The sequence below is a fragment of the Python bivittatus genome, unplaced genomic scaffold, assembly GCF_059951505.1.
Source record: "Python bivittatus isolate LINGU-HERP-01145 unplaced genomic scaffold, Pbiv_v1 ctg000070_np1212, whole genome shotgun sequence".
Taxonomy (NCBI): Eukaryota; Metazoa; Chordata; class Lepidosauria; order Squamata; family Pythonidae; genus Python; species Python bivittatus.
This window is the reverse complement of record NW_028277034.1, coordinates 35,524,955-35,545,036: the sequence shown is the minus strand read 5'-3', so window position 1 is coordinate 35,545,036 and position 20,082 is coordinate 35,524,955. Positions and strand designations below refer to the sequence as shown.

Below are 20,082 nucleotides of genomic sequence, written 5' to 3'. Positions count from 1 at the left end.
TTTCCATTCAATTTGGCTCTGTTTTGAAAGCACCCTAAGATGTTATTCTTTCCAGTTGGTTAGAAGGGCGGTTTTCCTAATCTTTAAAGAAAAAGTAGAACAAAATATTTAAAATATTCTCTCCCTTTACTATTACTATAAGCTTAACAATTATTACTTCAGTATCTCAAATTGCAGTCACCTTTCCTATGAGCCTAAAATATTGGGTTTTTATTTATGTTTGCCCATAATGCTTGCTTAGTATTGCTTCTCCAGTAGGGGGCTACAAATTACTATTAATTTTCTTGGGCACAAGAATACTTTTCTTTCTTTATCTGAAGCCACCCTGCAATCAGAAATGATGCAAAAGGATTTAATGTTTGGAACCTGGATTGAAATGCTTAGAGACTGTATTAATCTTTAGTTTGAAATATACATTTATTAAAATTGGCAGAGTGGTTCCTTTTGGACCGCTATTTTTGAGCAGTAAATTATGAAGTAGGATTATGTGGTAAGCTTTGTTTCTTTTTGCAGAGAGCAATAGCATCTGCTTTTCCATTGACGATAATCTGTTCTGTTGCTGCATTAAATGATTATAAATACTGTACATTCAAACCTTGAGTTTCAAGTCAGTGCTGGCCGTGGCACTAGCTTTTTCAAAGCATTTAAAAAGAAAGTGAACCTCTTTTCCACTTGTGTATCTCAAAGGCTAAGAACATTGTGAACCAGAATTCACTGCATTGGATTTATAGCATGTCATATTGTGTGTGTGTTTGTGTACCCCTATGTCACATGTGGGAATCTATGTGAAACACAAGAAAAAAGCATAAAGTGATAAACTCATTAAAGCATGCTGATGACAATGCTTAATAAATCTATACAGTTTTCAGAGAAACTATGCTTTTCAGGAGTGAGTTTGCTGAAAAACTGGTAGTAGTTTTATTCTTCTTACTCTTGGTTGTTCTCCAAAATTAATAGGCTACATATAAATGCTCTATTTTGGAACCATTAGTATCTTATCTTTCATTGCTAGTGTAATGAGTTTAAAAAATTAGGGCAAGTAGAGTGGGATACATAAATAGTTACTTTGTAGTTAGTAATTTACTCCAGTGTTTCTATTCAAGTTTAACATCATGATTAATAATTGGATGGAAATGCAATAACTAAGAGTAAATCTGAAATAAATTGATTTGGGCTCAGAGTCTGACAGGCAGAAGACTTGAATAACATCTTAGTGTTCCAATTCGTAAAATTGATCTACAGTATGATCTGTTTTTGAGAAGACAAATAAAATTATTTATTTATTGCTGAAGATGTTAGGGATGCATTTAGAGACCCAGAAGGAAGCCAGTATAAAAACTTAAAATTGTATTTCTGAAGAAATGGAATTTGAGACAGAACCAATAACACTGGTCTGAAATAGGTTTCAGATATAGTTAAGCCTTAGATATCATTTTCTGCTGCTCAGGAAAAAAAGTATTGCAAGCTTCATCACTGATTTAAATGAAGGAATCAGATTTGTTCTAATTCAGCAAATACAGGTTTTCTTTCCATGCATTTTAAAACCATGGAAGTATTAAGGATCAGTCTGAGTTTTCATATTCAGAGGCTGAAGAGCCTCAGGAATTAACAGGAATTTCATATTCAGAGAATGCACAGTGGAAGAGGGAGTGAGGAGATACAAGTGCAGGCTGAGTCAGCTGATCCAGGGCACAAATTAGGTAAGGTCCCAGGCTTAACAGCCTGTCAGAAACTATGAATGGTAGAGCAAAGAAAATCAAGGTTTCTACTAGAAATGAAGAAGCATAACTTAGCAAATTAGTCAAACTGGTCTATAAAGGGATGAAGACTTTTTGTGGCAAACAATGTTCCATCCCCCACTACCCAAAACTCTATAGCTATCTTGGATTTCTTGAGTTACTTGTGAATTGTAAACACTGACTATTGGATCCCTGAATCTGTGATGTGTATCTCCAGACTCTTCTGGAAAAGTAATCTTTTCTTTACCTACTATCTAGGATATAGCAATTATTCTTCATACCTTTGGAGAATTGAAGAGCCTGTCATTATGGAACTGGTCTAGAAAGTAACATTGTGAAAACCAAGAGCAAAAGAAATTATATTGTCACTTCACAGTATGCCCCCCCAAAATTAGAATTACAATGCTCTTCAGTAGAATATGTACTGGACCAACAAAAATAAACATTCCACAGAGTTAACAAAGCACAGGGTTTAGCTTTAGACTTTGCTACTATCAGATGTGGTGATGACCACTGGACACTACTTTAGATGTTTTTTTAAAGTGGACTGGAGAAATCGATACAGGATTGTACTTACAATGGCTCTTAGTCTTGATGGTTGTGTATTTCTGAATTAAATGCAGCACACGTTAAATAGCTGGGAAATGCCATTGGAAGAAGCCTATCTGTCATGTTCAGGTTTTTGACCTTTGTGAAACATCCAGTTGACGTATATGACATAGAATGCTGGAGTAGATGAATCCTTAACTTCATTCAGCTGTGTTTTTTTATGTTCTTAATTGTTCCTTTTCTCAGTAATAATTTATTTCCAGTGAATGGGACAGTGAATATGAGTTCTACAGATCAAGGACACAATTTTCAGGTATTTGAACTAGAATCTATTAAGTATGGTGTTCTCTTTTAACTCTGGACAAGATGTCGATTATTATTCAGGCATCTAGAACATCACAAAATGTTTTTTCTTAAGAGCAGAAGGAACTCAGCTACAGTATATATACATAAGATGCTGGAAATATGAATCTGGACTCAGAATTTCCCTGAAGGAATTCTGTTGCACTTCATTTTTTCTCTCCACAATCAGTTGCAACAAGTCAATGTCAGAAGAGGCATATTTTCTTCTGCTCTTCTGTTCTTTCGAGCTCACTGTGCATCTGCTTCCTCTCCCACTCACCTCCTACATGCCATTTGTACAAGAATTTCAGCTCCACAGTGCACTTAAACTGGAAAAAAAAAGTTGGAAAGAGGAAAAATGCTCTACAAAATTATATTTCTTTTTTTTTCAAACAGGATGCTGAATATCTGGTCTTCTGATTGATAGCTACTCATCTCCTTAGATTCAGTGAGAGGCATCACTCATTAGACAATGACTGTCCACTTCCTGATGTACATTGATAAAACAAGGTGCTGTTTTTTCCAAACTATTTTTTAATCTAGGACATTTAAAATCAATATCATCAAAAGCTTACCGTCTTTTAAATTACATTTGCTTGCTTGCGGTGGGCTATTTAGGCATAGTTTTTTCAAACAACAACTCTGCAGCAGTTGCTATCAGGGAAGTTGCATTTATTTTGAGTTTGCATAGCTTTCAGTGTGCACTAGGTGCAGTTCAGTGAGGCAGAAAATGTAGCTTAAGTCCCATATTTGGACTGGTAGTATTGCTTTAGTGGTCTCCTACTGAAGAATGGAGCCCAACATTTGTTTAACAAACAAACAAAAACTCTGGAGAGTTTAAGGGCAAAATGAGTATCTCCAACCTTATAGATGCTCAAAGTACCCATTTCATTCCTTAAAACTCATGAATTCCTGTTCCAGAACAGTCTGTTGCACTGATTCAAATGTGTCTCTTGAAGTAGCCCTTAAATTGATGGAAGGTAGACATTCTTACTTGCACAATGACTTGACTTTAAAAAGCTTTTAAATATGTGTGCCCATATAGTACTTTAGTACTTTTACACTACCAATAAAGAACTGCTAAAGTGCTAATTCACATAATCTCACAGAACCAATTATTACATGAATTGTAGAAAAGCCACCTGTATGGCTATGGCACATTCTGATTATAAACACAATTCCACATGAGTCTACTGAGAACTAAACTCCAGTTAAGTTCAGTGACACATAATTCCAATCAAGCAAACACAGGAAACTAAAATAGATTCTTCTACTCGGTTAAATCCTTACTACATCTTGGCAATATTCACTATATTTTCTAAGCATTGCTGCCCAGGATTTCAGGTAGAAAATTTTCCAGTCCTACTGGAAAATCTCAGGAATTGATCTTCTGCATTGAAATAAGGTATTTTGCTGAGCAATAGTGAGTATCTTTTCCTCTGTTCTTCAGAACAGAGAATGTTCTGAAAACAGCTAATACACTTCAAAATCAGCATAAAAATAAATAAGCAACCCACTCATACAAATAATTATTAGAAGCCTGTGACTAATACCATCACAGTAAACTATAAATACAATAAATAGCAGTATAATTCACTGTTTCAAATACTTCTGGAATCTAGATCTAGAAGGAGCAAGAACTTTCACTTAGAAAGGAGGTGCCATCAAGCACTGTGTCCAAGACAGACATGGTAAATAGTGGGAATACTCTTTTATTTTTAAATCTAAATTGGAGTAGGGAATGGAAAGGAAGGGTTAAGACTTCATTGGCATTGTGCAGAAAGGGTAAGAGGTCTCACTGCTCTGGCGACATCAGGGATAAACTATCTACTTATCCCAAATAATAAGGAATATAGGAACTCTAGCTGATACCCTGCACATTTGGTGAACAGATGCACTCACCACTGGCACACTGGAGAATATAATCTTTGGCTTAGTGGAACTTCCACTCACTTCCTATGTCTGTGTCTTGCTTTCAATATCTAAAGCAGTGTTCTCAACCTCAGCAACTTGAAGATGTATGGACTTCAACTCCCAGAATTCCCCAGCCAGCATACTGGCTGACAAATTCTGGGAGTTGAAGTCCACATATCTTAAAGTTGCTGAGGTTGAGAAACAGTGAAAAGCATATCTAATCCCTTTTCTGAATGCTTTGCAGGGTCATCTGATCAGTAGGGAGTAATGAGATAGAAGGATCTCTTCCATATAAATTAAATCATATTGCCTTACATCTGAGTGATGAGATCAACTCAACTCCATTTAAACATGGAAAAATGCCTTTTAGAATAATGTACTTTGGACATCATCATAAGATGCATGATTTCTGTCTTGAGCACTGACATTGGATGATTTTAATGTATAAAACTATTTTATTTTTCAGTTTAAATTTTGGACTGGGTTAATCTGATACTATCAGCTGCTGTCTGATCAAATGTCCATTGGCCTGTTTATGTATACCTAGAAAGCAGCAGCTCTGAAATTTCAAAGTATTCAAAATAGCAACTTCTGTTTTGGAATGTCGTCTTGATATTTTGCAAGGCCACTTTTCAGCCATAGTTTTGGAACTGAAGGAAGAGAGACTTCATTTATCTAAGATAAAAGCAAGTTAATGTATCATTGAAAACACTGGGGGAGGGGCAATTATAATTTTTAAAAATAAAAAAAGATGGTGTCTCTTTTTAAATTCCTTTTACTGCCATCCTGCTTTTTTATTCCTAACATAAGCATTTCACAAATCATTATACCAAATAGCTAGGGTCAGTCTTCAGTTATGTATAATATAATGCAGACTAAGATACTCTATATTTTATTACCTTTTCCCCTTAGAGTTCAGCTGAGTAGCATAATGTGAGCCAGATTATGCTGCATATTTTTTTCTCTGAAGTACCTTCTCCAACCAGCGTCAAGCTCACTGTTTAATGCAGTTCCCTTAGTGCAGTCTCACGTGGAGTTGAAAATGACACAATAAGGATCCGACTATTCCCAGACTTTCCTTCCTCCCCTTCTTAGCTCAAGCACAGATTTAGCCAGAATGCTGCTGCTTGCAGACGGCACAGACTGCATCTGGTCTGCTCTGAATGTAGCAATATTGACCTCTTTTTATAACTTGTTTTAGGGTGGGGGATAGCTCCGTTAAAAACATGGAAAGAAAAGCGTGGAGCGGTGGCTTGTGCAGCTTGTCACCTGCTTCAGCAGAGACATTTGCAGCAGCAGCAGCAGCAGCAGCAGCGAGTAATTAAGTCAGACTGCACCATTTTCTCCTCACCCTGTAAGAGGGTGATGGTGGCGGCAGCGGCAAGGAGCTGTCCACCCCCATCCACCCGTGGCCCCACCCACTTCCAGCGGATGTACAGAGGTGGGCTTGTCTTGGCTCTCCCTCTGAGAAGCACAGTCCATCTGGAGGAATCCCAACAGACCTTTTCAGTGTGGCAAAACTCTTTTATATTGGGTGGATTTTTTTCACCTGTCACAGAAATTTTCAGTGGCTTCCTGCCTTCTGCAAGGAACTCTTCCACAGAGCTATCTTTGCTTCTGTGTGCATATTCTGTGTTTGTGCAAGGGCTCACAAGAGACTCTTAATTCAGGGTATCATGCTGAATTATGGATGCTGCAGAGGCTGGAGCACAGCTGTGACCTATCAGAGACAGCTTGAGGAGAAGGAGGAGGAGAGGGTTGCCCTGTGAATTTCTGGCTTCCAGCATTACCTTGGCAGTGTCCTTGTAAGATAAACAAGCCTCTTGGATATCTGGGTAACAGGAACGGAGACCTCCAAGCTGATTTCCCCCTCTCCAAAATGGCTCATGCTGCTGCTTCTATCAAAAAAGTTCGGGAGGCAGAAATCGATGAAAGGGAGAGGGAGAAAGAGAAGGAAAGGAAAAGGCAGAGGAAGATATCTAGAGAAAATCGGAAGCGCAAGGTAGGAGCAAACATATCTCCCCATCGTTTTTCCTTACGCCATAGTAGGCAGAAAAGATGACTTCAGTGAGATAATAACAGCATTTTTGTTATTTTCATTCCAAAACGTCTACGTGTGTTTGCTTCTCAAAAATTATTCCGTGCTTTCGATAGGCTTGCTGCGCTTGAGCAAATGAATTAATTCCTAGCCACAGGAGTTAAGTGTGTAAATAAAGCTAGTGACACTAATACCATTTTTCCTTTATCTTCAAAGCAACCAAGTCTGATCTGATCCCTTTGAAGGCAGGTATTTCTTATGCCTGATCTGAAATTGTTTATTGGCAGGTAGAAAGGGACTTTGCGCTGCATCAGTTTTGAGGTTTATGGCACTGTTTCTCCTCTTTTCTGTTCTTTGCCTCAAAAAGCATGCAGTTTCACATCAAATCCAGTAAACAAACTTCTTCTGCTTGCAGTGATGACCTAAATGTGCCATTAGGTTTTGATATTCTGGTAAAGTACCCTGTGTATATTGCTATGTTTCTTAACCCAGACACTGAAAAATGATGTATACAGTATTTTTTGGTTAAACTAAATTCAGTTGAAAATAAAATTTGGTCTTTTCCAGGTCAACCACTCTTTGATCATTTCTTTTTGAAGCATTTGTAAGATTGCATCTGATTTTGAGTTGTGATTGGCACAGAGAAATGAGTGACAGTTGATTTGGTTTTTTAAAAGTAAACGCACACAAACAAATATCAGCCAAATACTAACTAGTTGCGCATTTGCTGGTTAAACAGCAGACAGCAGTATGACAATTTCATATATTGGATGATAATATAACAATTCTGAGCATGTTGGAGATGTACATCTGAAATTATGTTCTTAACAATTCATATTCACTTATCTATATTGCTTAGAGACATTTTACATACAGAATATGTGTTCATGGACCTAGAAGTTTTAAAAATGTATAGTCACAGGTTACCAATCATACAAGTGTTTTTATATCTGCATTTCATCAGTTGTGAAGTAATGGTGAATTGGATCACTCCATAGGCTTGTTTAAATAGATATGAATGCCTACTCCAGAGCATCCTGTTTATTTTGCACAAAGGTAAAATTACATATGGAAAAAGGAAATCTTATTTGAAACAACCATTAATATACAGGAAATACTTGCCTGTTTTAACGCCTCTTTATTAATATCTTACCTTTTGTACAAGTTGTTTTCTGTTCTGTAACACTTCATAGCAAACTGCACACACTTTCTATCATGTATAATATGCTTGAGATCAAATGAATATGTCCAGTCATGCTGCATTTTAACTTACAGATCTTTTCAGCAAATCACTAAAATTACTATACCTGCTGTTCTTGTTCAGTATATTCCTGGAATGTTTCTCATTTTCTTATACTGGCATTGTGGAATCAATTAATTATTCCAGTTGAATTAATGTCAATATTTTTTCTTAAACTACCAATTTATTATGCTGCTAAATACCTTTGTGATATCTGAAGTGATATGCCTGATTCTTTAAATGCTTTGTTTGCTGCATTAATTGAATTGCAGTGGAATTTTCTTTAGCATAATATGAATACCATTTCGAGTACAGGCACAGCTGTGATGCATAGATGCTCCCAGACAGATTGTGGTTACTATCCTAATTCCTCCAAGAAAATGCTGCACAAGTAATCATCCCTTTCATTATATATTGTTGTGATTTTCTTTCAACAAACGTATCTACTGTGATGTATAATAAATGAATAGAGCTCATAAATACATACATACTGATAGATATGATCAAGGAGAGGGTAGCTTGCAGTGATATGATTTTGCAGATCTCTGATTTTATAAACTGTGATGCTGGGGCTTTTAATTAAAGTTGGGTATAATTAAATCAGTACCTTTTGACATTTCCTTTTTATATAGTGCTCTACAGCCTTGATTAGAACCAGAGAGACATAGAATGGGCCACAAGTTACTAATATATTGGTCACAGAAGATGGAGAGATCAGGATGTTCTGGTATAAGAATAGGCCAAGGATATTCAAGGAAAATACTACAATTACGTTTGTTTTGTGCCATTTAATATTCTGCCATCAGCTTCCCTATACCTGTCTTTTACTGCAGTAATACAGTATTACATAAATAGCTACCTTAGTTGCATAGTACACTTGCTTTCAAACAAGGTGAGTGTGGTTTAAGTTTATTGGTATTTTTTTCTTGCAGAAGTATATATTAATGGAAGCACATGCATGTTTGTATACATGATAATTGCCAGAATAGTACATATGCTGAATATATGGTTGAAAGTTATAAACACTGAAGAAAACATGAAATCCCCTTGCAATATTAGAATGACAAAGGTAAATTGAATGGTTATGGTTTGATGGCTCCTTTTTTTTTTTTTTACTTTGGGAAAAGATATTAGCTCCCTATATAAATATTTACATGCACAAATGTGTGTGTAAATCTGACAAGCTGTATGTGAGATATCATCAGGCTCAGAGAAAACAATTTGGCGTACCATGTTCTTCTGGCCACCAAAGAATGAAGTCACATGTTTTCCCTGAGTGAGGCATATAAACACTGGGGTTGTAACTCTTCCAAAAAGCTCATATTGGAGGAAGGAGGAAACAGGAAGTGCATATTGGAAGAGGGGCATAGAAGAGGAAAAGAAGTGAAAGGCACTAAAACGTGTGCAGCAAATGAGTATGTGTAGATCTATGTGACTGTACTGAATCCTAATGGGATCTTATTGGGTGTCTGATACAATCATTGTATTTGTAAACCACAATTTATCACTTTGTACAATAGTAAACCCAACAAATCATGGCTTAGTATAAAACTGGTAAGAAACAGTATAAAACATTATAGGACCTGAATAAGTACGTTAAATGATGTATCTAGGCTAGGGTAATGAAATAATATTTACAATCTTAGGAGACAGATCAATTTCAGTGTTTCAATTTGGAACTCACTGGCCTATTTATACACTAGGATTGAGATGGGAAGGCTCTGGCTCTCCAGTTAAGCTTTGGTCAGCATGATCAATAGTCATAAATATGGAAATACTCAGAAATTTGGTTTCTGAAAACATTTGAAGGCTGCAGGATTCCTACTGCTGGCCTAATGGAACATATTTATTCATTTAATGTATTCTGTATGAATTAAACACAATTAATAAAATAAACATATCAGTAACAATCATCAGACAAACAATTCCCTCAGCTTTTATAATACCAATAGGTATTAGCTGAGTTGATCAAGTCTTAGAGAGCAGCTGAATAAGAAGCCTCAAAATTTGTAAGCCAGAAAACATGAGAAAGCTAAAAAAAAAAAATGGATTGGAACATGGAATCGTGTGAAGAATAAGAGGAATACAGTACAGTTGAATGTTTTCAACATGCCATATTACCTTTCCACTAGAAATTAGATAGAAGCCCAGACCTTTCTGTGATATGGTAGTTTTCTATGGGCATTCTGAAATGGTACAGCCCAGGCATGACTGTCTCACCCCAGTGCAGTGACTTTTAAGAAGTTGGTTTCTTGATACAAAGGGCAAAATAACATCCTTCCCCATTTCATGTATGGAATCAAACTTGGCTCTGAAGGATAATCCACCATCGTGTGTGCAGTAGGATGGTTTAAGAGGTAGAGGATAGACTCTGTTGGGCTAAACTTTAGCAGGAGGCTAAAAAATCAAAAACACAAACACAAACCCAGAGGTGGAGCTTTCATTTCTACCTGCCTCCCCGGGACTACATCTAGAGCCATTTCTTTTATTCTGCCAGATTAATTTCACTTTAGTGAAAACTTGGCTAGGAGAGACAAGGAAAATAGGAACACAGAATGGATAGTAACTAGAGTTGTAAGTAGCAGGAGCTTCAGAAATAAGGAAAACACATTGATTTGAAATAATAAATATGGTTTTTTTGCTACAGTCTTCTTGTAAAGCTGCCAAAATCTTGTATTAAAAACAGCACAAAAGACTATGTGTAGAGCACTAGAATATTTCACCCATCTTCTGATCTGATTATGGTTCAATAGTTCATGGCTCAATGTTTTCTTTTTCCTTTGCTTCACACTAACACTTTTAAAAAAAAAAAAATATTTTCAGCTGTCAGAAAGCAGCCACACATGGACTGTTTGCCAAATGGAGGCATCCTCTGTAGGACCCCTTTCAAAGTGTTTACACATGAATTCCAATTTTGTTTATTAACCCCCTACTTCCTTAGAGCAATACTAGGGACATCTCCCCCCCCCCCCCAATATGTTACAAAATGTATAAATCAAAGATGTTTCTCTGGCTGGTACATTTCACCAGCCCAAGCATGGCTACAGTCAGAAACAAAGGGAGTAATATTCCAATGACATCTGTACAACTTCTGTTCTGCATCTTTAATATATATTTTTATGCAAGTAAGTTAATAAATCAGTTAAATCTCTTGATTAATCTTTTGCCATCAATTTGTCAGGAAATTCTCACATTATCTTTATCTCTATGACAAGCTTTAGCAAAAGGAGGAAATTGTACACAAATTGAAGATAATGCTGGAATGTATTCATGAAGAATTCTCCTACTTTTTGAGGGGAGGGGGCACAGTCTTTGTCTAGGGAGAAAATCTGCTTTTCTTTGAAACAGTTTATTTCCTAAAAAGTTTTGCATTCACCAGTGGTTACTTGCTTGGCATTTTCAAAATTACATAGAAAAATTTTCCCTTAGCAAATAGTACCTTTTTTACTAGGCCAAACTTCTGATTGGCTTTCTGGGATATATTTTTTTTCTTCTAGCTAACACCTTGGTTAGGACAGTCTAGATGGGAAGAGAAGCCAGAATCAAGGCAGAAAAATGTGCAGGAAAGATAACCCTGCACATAGTCTCATCTAGCCTGATTCCTACCCAAGAAGAAAACTAATAGATTGGATTAAATTCTTGGGAGTTGGATAAGTTATCTACCTATTTAGCTATTCTTCTGCTTTGCAATGTAGTAAACTAAGATTATATTGCCTGATAATTTGCTATAAATTTCTAATCAGGTGAATGGGTAATGGGAATGTATGTGTGAGTTGAGGGGGTTGCCCTCTAATGTTTTTAAGTGTCCTTACCTGTGTTGTCACATTCTCAACTTATTATGAAAATTCCCTTATTTTATTCTTATAATCAAAAAATCATAGAGCAGAACTGCTACATGTGCATAAAGCATTGATACATAATCTTATAACACAGCATCCAAATATTATAACCCAATATACACTTCAGCTGAACAGAAAATCTAATTTGCTAAATACCAAATATCTAATTTCAATTCTTTAGAGAACTGAAAGAAAAAAATGCAGCAATCATCGGAAAGTGCATCCTTGTGAAATGGGCATAAGTATTCATCAGTTCTGTCAGCATAATTTGTACCTCTAAATATTTTGAAAGCATGGAGCTCTGTTAAAGCTAATAGTTGTTGATTACCTAAGTTCATAGGTATCATATTTAGCCATGGCTTATTTGTGGAATACACTAAAATTGGCTGGGTTCACCTAACATTTGACTGGCTTAATCCAACACATTAAGCATACAGCATTCTGGATCATCTGAATTTTTCAGCTGTTCCTCAAGGAAAGTCCTAATCTAATTTAGAAGTCACAAGGGCATGAGCAATCACCTTGATTGCATCCTATCCCAGGTAGGCCTGCAACTGGTGTACAACCTGAAACTATGAAAAAACCTTCCCGGCCATTATCTCCACCTGCTTTTCGAGCAGAAGCTTCAAATACAGGAGGACCCACAGACTGTGAGCCTGTTTTTTCTGAGGAGCACAATCCTATCAAGAGCCAAAGATGGCACAATCCTCAAATCAATCCTCTGAATCAACAGCTACTCCATTTTATTTGTATTGAATATGACCCTGTTTTTCCCCATGTAGACTTCGATAGTTTCCCAATACCAGGTATCATATTCAACACAGGAAGATTCTTAACTAAAAGAATTTAGAGAATTTATCCCTTTGAAGTCAAAGAGGGTGTGGACATGGTCTCTTCACAACCATTAAAGAAATGCTGGAATTTTTATTTTTAAGCCCTTGAGAATTTTATTATTTCATGTAGTTCCCATTATGTTGCCACTGATGAACATCTTAAGATGTTGCATGTTTAATAATGCACATACTGCTTAATTATTTAGTCTTTCTATTATGTTGTGTAGCAATTTTACACTGCTTGACATTTCTGAAGTTGACAGCACACTAGTGGACTACCATGTGATAAAAATTACCAGATAAACCATGTTTTCTGTAAAGTTTATTTTCGGGCCAATGTTTAACCATGGTAAGGTTGGGCTATTTAAGTTGATGAAAAAAATTATTCTTTGGATCCATGCTATAGCTTTTAGTATAGATTTATTCCAAAGCCATGTTTTAAACTACATTTAAAGCACATATCCCATTAACTTTAATTAAATTGTGGAAAATTAACTTTTATAAACAAAGCTCATAGATACCTTTACAAAAGGGATTAAAACAGATAACCAAATAGAAACATGCAAAATAAAAGATTAAACAATATCTAGTCTAAGCCATAAAGCCACACTAACAATTTGTTATCAAAAAGTACTATGTCTCCAAGGCCCAATCAAACAAAATTTTGCACATTAATACTAGGCCTTAAGAATGGGGATACCATATCTAGGCTGGTTTTGTTTTGTTTTTTTTTGCTGTTATCTAGTGATCTTCTGGATTTTTATAGCCAAGATATGATTATCTTATGGAATACAGGAAACCATGAATAGAAGAGTGGTATTATTTTTCAGTGCCTCTCTATAGGTCTCTTCTCTCAAATGTTACCATCTAGCATGTCTTTTCTGTAGCAGCACAGGGACAGCATAGTCTAGATTATGGTATTATAGCCAATCTCAATAAAAGTAGTTTTAGCTTTCTTGTGGAGTTAATTCCCTGGTGTGGTCTACTTAGTGGGGCTGACATCCCCCAAGTGCTGGGAAAGGGTGAGGTTGGAGCTAGGGAGTTGTATTTGGTGATGTATTGGAGAGTGTTAGTTGAGGTGGCAGGTTCTGGTTTTATTGTTTGGGGATTTTATTATTGTTATGAGCTGCCCAGAGTTATGGCACATAGGATGGGTGGCCATACAAGTCTTTTAAATGGATGGATGGATGGATGGATGGATTGATTGATTGATTGATCGATCGATCGATTGATTGATCGATCGATCGATGAATGAAATTTGTAATATTTTTCATGCTGAAAGATTTTGTTACTTTGTTCTTTATTGGTGAATTGTGAAAGTTGAACACTGGCTTAATTCTTGTTGAAATCTGTTTGAAACAATGGCAAATATCTACACTAATGGAGACAACTGTTCTCCTTTATTTTCTTCCAACAATAAAAAGACTGTTTTAAGTTATGCTTATTAAACTGTGCCTACACGGGACCAAAAAGTCATGACAAATTGAACTCAAATACAGGGTATCTTTATGTTTTATTCCAAGTTAGTTGGGTGGTTTAGAGCACTATGGCAAAACAGCTGTTTTCAGGAAGAGTTTGTTCCTTCCATGCATAAGTGAAGTACACATGCAGTATCATATATCTTATCTGTTGTGATAAAACATGTGTTGACTCTAAATTATCATTATTTCTGATTCTTATTAATATAGTTGGCTAGGTTAATTAATAATGTATTTGCTCTCACTGTACTCTTGTATAAGTATGATGTGATTATTATGAGTCATTCCATGTGGCAGAAATATAAATAATTAAATAAATCATACAAATAAATATTAGGACAGTACAGTCGGGTCCAGAAATATTGGGACATCGACACAATTCTAACATCTTTGGCTCTATACACCACCACAATGGATTTGGAATGAAACAAACACAATGTGCCTTAACTGCAGACTGTCAGCTTTAATTTGAGGGTATGTACATCCAACTCAGGTGAACAGTGTAGGAATTACAACAGTGTGCATATGTGCCTCCCACTTGTTAAGGGGCCAAAAGTAATGGGACAATTGGCTTCTCAGCTGTTCCATGGCCAGGTGTGTGATATTCCCTCAGTACCCCAATTACAATGTGCAGATAAAAGGCCCAGAGGTCATTTCAAGTGTGCTATTTGCATTTGGAATCTGTTGCTGTCAACTCTCAAGATGAGATCCAAAGAGCTGTCACTATCAGTGAAGCAAGCCATCATTAGGCTGAAGAAACAAAACAAACCCATCAGAGAGATAGCAAGAACATTAGGCGTGGCCAAAACAACTGTTTGGAATATTCTCAAAAAGAAGGAACGCACGGTGAGCTCAGCAACACCAAAAGATCCGGGAGACAACGGAAAACAACTGTGTTGGATGACCGAAGAATCCTTTCCCTGGTGAAGAAAACACCCTTCACAACAGGTGGCCAGATCAAGAACACTCTCCAGGAGGTAGATGTATGTGTGTCAAAGTCAACAATCAAAAGAAGACTTCACCAGAATGAATACAGAGGGTTAACCACAAGATGTAAACCATTGGTGAGCCTCAAAAACAGGAAGGCCAGATTAGAGTTTGCCAAACGACATCTAAAAAAGCCTTCACAGTTCTGGAACAACATCCTATGGACAGATGAGACCAAGATCAACTTGTACCAGAGTGATGGGAACAGAAGAGTATGGAGAAGGAAAGGAACTGCTCATGATCCTAAGCATACCACCTCATCAGTGAAGCATGGTGGTGGTAGTGTCATGGCGTGGGCATGTATGGCTGCCAGTGGAACTGGTTCTCTTGTATTTAGTGATGATGTGACTGCTGACAAAAGCAGCAGGATGAATTCTGCAGTGTTTCGGGCAATATTATCTCCTCACATTCAGCCAAATGCTGCAGAACTCATTGGACGGCGCTTCACAGTACAGATGGACAGTGACCCAAAGCATACCGCAAAAGCAACCAAAGAGTTTTTGAAGGAACAGAAGTGGAATGTTATGCAATGGCCAAGTCAATCACCTGACCTGAATCCCACTGAGCATGCATTTCACTTGCTGAAGACAAAACTGAAGGGAAAATGCCCCAAGAACAAGCAGGAACTGAAGACAGTTGCAGTAGAGGCCTGGCAGAGCATCACCGGGGATGAAACCCAGCATCTGGTGATGTCTATGCGTTCCAGGCTTCAGGCTGTGATTGACTGCAATGGATTTGCAACCAAGTATTAAAAAGAGAAAGTTTGATTTATGATTATTATTCTGTCCCATTACTTTTGGTCCCTTAACAAGTGGGAGGCACATATGCAAACTGTTGTAATTCCTACACCGTTCACCTGAGTTGGATGTACATACCCTCAAATTAAAGCTGACAGTCTGCAGTTAAAGCACATTGTGTTTGTTTCATTCCAAATCCATTGTGGTGGTGTATAGAGCCAAAGATGTTAGAATTGTGTCGATGTCCCAATATTTCTGGACCTGACTGTATGTTTTTATATTTGAATGCTGAATATAGAGACATATGTTTATATCAGATAAAAGCTCTCTCTGCCTCTGGTACTAGCAAGAAGGGATTACTGTGATTAATGCACTGATGGATTCACATATAGGAACAGCCTTGTGGGAATTATTTTTAAAAGATGGCTAAGAATAACCATTTGCAATTGGTTGAGTATTTAATTATTAAACTTTAATGGGTAGCTTGGCTAGGAGTATTGTCCACAAGATTGTTATTTGATATTTATTGTCAAATCATCCACTAGGTTTATGAATGTTATCTAAAAATGAAATGGATCATTATTCACTGTATGTATGTCAAGAATATCCAGGCTAATGTAAAATGCCACGGTTGCATTTTACTTTATCAATATGGCATAAACTCATCAGTAGGACTAACAGCTCCAACCTTTTCCTATAACCCACTAATTATAACAATTACTATTTTCAGTGCAAGAGGATTTGCAGAAGAGAGGAAATTTTGGGACCGAATAGAAAATTTTGCACATACAGATCAATGGAAAATATCCAATCACTGTTGGATTGCCTGTCATTGCTAAGTAAATGATTGACTTTAGAGAAAAACAGAAGTTTCATACATTAACTTTAAAAATCAATGAGCTTATTCTTAAATATAGTTAGATTGCTTCTGATAATTAAAAATGATAACCCACATCCATACTGCTACTGTATATATAAAGATCTATATGAGAGAGAGAGAGAGAGAGTAGTGTAGTATAGTGTAGTACAGTATAGTATAAATATAACGTTGGGGGGGGGGGTTGGTGCCTTCAAGTCAGTTTTGACTCCTGGCAACTGCCTGGACTACCCCTGCAGTTTTCTTGGCAAGATTTCAGAAGTGATTTGCCATTGCCTCCTTCCTAGGGCTGAGAGAGAATGACTGAGCCCAAGGTCACTCAGATGGCTTTGTGCTTAAGAGGGACTAGAACTCACTCTCTCCCAGTTTCTAGCCTGGTATCTTAACCACTACACCAGACTGGCTCATAGACATATCTATACTATATATCTTTATCTTATCCTATAAACTGAAGAGGGATAGGGGAATCCAGAAAAGGTGGTGTTGGTACTAGTAATGGTTGTGGATGATGGAGAGAATGGAAGCTTTCAGTGCTGTTGAAGTTGGATAACAGAATCTGGGTAAATGCTTGCAGGAAGGGGTACTTTTGGCAGGCTGCATACAACCCATGATTATGAAGCTATGTCTTTTGGCATGTATTTAAAAATCAGCAATAGAAAAGTTTTCAGACTCGAAAGATTTTCAGCACAGGGAATAATTTTCTCATTGCTTTCCTTTGTATATGGGCATCCAGTATTTTCTCATCTCTTTTGTGGTTCCGTTAATATCATTGTCTTTTAAAAGGTTAGTATTGCTATCTTACAAAGCTAGAATTGCTATATCATGTAGGCAAAGCACTTTGAACACTTGTCATCCATTATATAAAGCAGTGTTATTACATCCTCAGTAGCAGCACTGTTTTAATACAGCTTCTCTTGGATATATTTAGCAATATAAGTGAAATGCTAATGTATTTGGTCACTTCTGTAACAATAATTGATGGTTCTCTGGTAGCAGCTATGTCTAATTTTACAGGATACTTTGATACAAACAGTCAGCCAAATGCCACAAATAGAGAAAAAATAGTATTTTAAGAAAAAATAAATCCCTGTAGGACTTCTGAATGATTTGATGACTGCATTGTGCTTTAATTGATTTATACCTCTCTGATCTATCAGAGTCTCAAGAGGTGTTCTGAACCTCTTGAGATAGTAAAGCGTCCTTTGCAGCGTTTTTTTTTTTTTAAGCCTTTCATCTTTACTCAGTGTTGTGCAAAATCAATATGAATAAAAATAACCCCGGTTTAGAAAAACTAGAAGTCAAATAAATATCAGCTTTCAAACAAGATAAATATTGTGAAATGATAAGGCACCTCAAAGGTTGCTAAACAGAAGATCATTCCAGTGAAGAACATGTCAGGCTATGAATAAATCCCTACAATCTGAATATATTCTGTTTAGCTTCTTAGTTCAAAGCACATACTTTTTTTTTGTTTTTTGTTGCCAAGAATAGCCCATTCCCCATGCACCAAAACACTGCTTGGTTGACTGTCCATATTCAGTGCCAGTAGTTAATGCGCTAGACATCCAGTGAACATTCTTTCAGTAGAAATGGATTTGGAAGATATGTAAAGGAACAGAAATGAATACAACACTTCTATTCTGTAGAGTTTGAGCATATGGAATATACTAATCAACATATAACTGAAACAACATACGGAATGGCTTCAAGCTTTGTTTTAGCCATCTTGACTACTATTATTTGTAGAAAAGGGATATACAAATTCAGTAAAGTTTCAGATGGAAATAAAGCAATGGTAAACTCTTCTGATGATGTTTTTAAAATTCCTCAGCAAATGTTATAAATGATATAAAACTGGAGTGGATATCTTACTTTCCCAAAGGGTACAATGTTACAAATCCTAGGATCAAATCATTCATGGCACAACAAACCAATGAGTCTGTTAGGCACCCTGCACTTTTTCATTAATGACCTTTTGGATATTCTGAATAAAGTGAAAGAAACTTCAATTCACAAGTGAAAGAAACTTCTGACTCTTTCTCATTGTTTCTGCTTTCACTGTATAATGGATTGATGTACAACCTAGATAACTGTAACAATTGTCCTGTTCTTATTCCGTAGCTGCCATCTGATATGATAGAACAGATCCACAACAGCTGTATCAATAACATGAGCCTGGGAACTTTCTCCCTTCTATACTCTGAAACTTAAGGTGCTTAACTATACTCTTGGCTTGAATGCTGCTTACTGCCTTAATCAGGCAAAAAATGGCATTATTTGCTTTATGGTGTACTGTCTTTGATAATTTGGAAACATTTTAACAACACTAATATTGGAAGAATATGTATCTCTGTTCTGGATATCTATATAGATCCAAATAATCTGTAAGTACTACAGATATTACTTAGCATGCTATCTTTCTATTTGTTTCTCCCTGGTTTATAAGGATATATATTTATATCTAAATATTTATATAGAGATTAAATATCTTGTATATTTTGCTTTTTTAAAAAAGCCAATAGCATTCTTCAAAGACAATGAATTGTCCAAGAGATTGCTTATGCAGAACATGTCTCTCTTTAAATTATTAACAAAGATTTAATCCAAAAATGTGAAGGTTATATAATATTGACAGTTGTTGGAGTCAGCTAAATATATAGTTTCCTAACTCAAAAGTGTCTGAGTATCTCCTTACCAATTTAAATATAAATTGAATATCATTGCTGAATATAAATTTTATGGACTTGTAGCAAAAAATCTTGAGATAAAAATGATTTTTTAAAATGGTCATAATATTGCCAGTTTCTGTAAATTTGGAGGTGAGAAACTAGAGTTGCAGGAACAGAAAATTAATCTGATATATTTATAAAATATGTTCTACAAGTCTTTGGGTTGCCAAATGCTAACTACGAGATACATAGAATAAATACAGGTAAAAGATGATCTATACAAGGATTGCCCTCTACCAAATAACTGGAGTTGGATTTTGAGGAGCAAGTTTAAATAGAGTTGACAGAAATTATTGTGAGGTTTCATCTATCTCTGTTTAGAAGAAGTTGCATTCACACCTGCTGGTATCTCAGGGTTTTAAAGAATGAGAGGCAGCTATTACAACTTGAAGATAATGCTTCACGTTTCCTTCTTCCTCTGTTATTCAAACACCTCCTCCCTCCATGACAAAGACAAACTTTATCAGTCCCACTGCCTCAATTCATCGTTTCCACTACTGGGCAATAACTGTTAAAACATCCACATCACACATATTCTTACGGCAAACAAATATGATTTTGGTTAACAGTGTCAAAATATTTTACTGAACAACAGATACTTTCTTTCATATAATTCAAATAAGCATCAAGAGTAGGTTAACTTTTAAATAACAAAATATAATCAATGAACTCAGCAATGGAGGGAAGGGGAATCAGACTGATGAAAGCAGAGATACAAGCCCCACTCCTTTTGTACACGCTTTGTATAACAGTAACAAGTTCCTGCAGATGCTACTGATA

The 20,082-nt window shown here is 36.3% G+C and overlaps 1 protein-coding gene and 1 long non-coding RNA gene across 10 annotated transcripts in view; one reads left to right on the top strand and one right to left on the bottom strand.

Annotated features, from left to right (window-relative positions):
- Nucleotides 1-20,082, top strand: part of ANK2 (ankyrin 2) — a 304,223-nt gene that overhangs the window by 139,328 nt on the left and 144,813 nt on the right. For 3 of the 8 annotated variants that reach the window (XM_088132951.1, XM_088132945.1, XM_088132939.1), the window contains exon 1: nt 6,409-6,546. The exons of the other annotated variants lie outside the window; for them this stretch is intronic. In XM_088132951.1, coding sequence (XP_087989077.1) covers nt 6,424-6,546 — 123 coding nt within the window. In that variant the 5' untranslated portion in view covers nt 6,409-6,423. Of the gene's footprint in view, nt 1-6,408; nt 6,547-20,082 lie in introns of those variants that run through there. 8 annotated transcript variants of the gene reach the window in all.
- Nucleotides 1-20,082, bottom strand: part of LOC148216873 (uncharacterized) — a 106,470-nt gene that overhangs the window by 80,815 nt on the left and 5,573 nt on the right. Inside the window, exon 2 of one of the 2 annotated variants that reach the window (XR_015794594.1) lies at nt 6,335-6,442. The exons of the other annotated variant lie outside the window; for it this stretch is intronic. This is a non-coding gene — a long non-coding RNA (uncharacterized LOC148216873). The remainder of the gene's footprint in view (nt 1-6,334; nt 6,443-20,082) is intronic. 2 annotated transcript variants of the gene reach the window in all.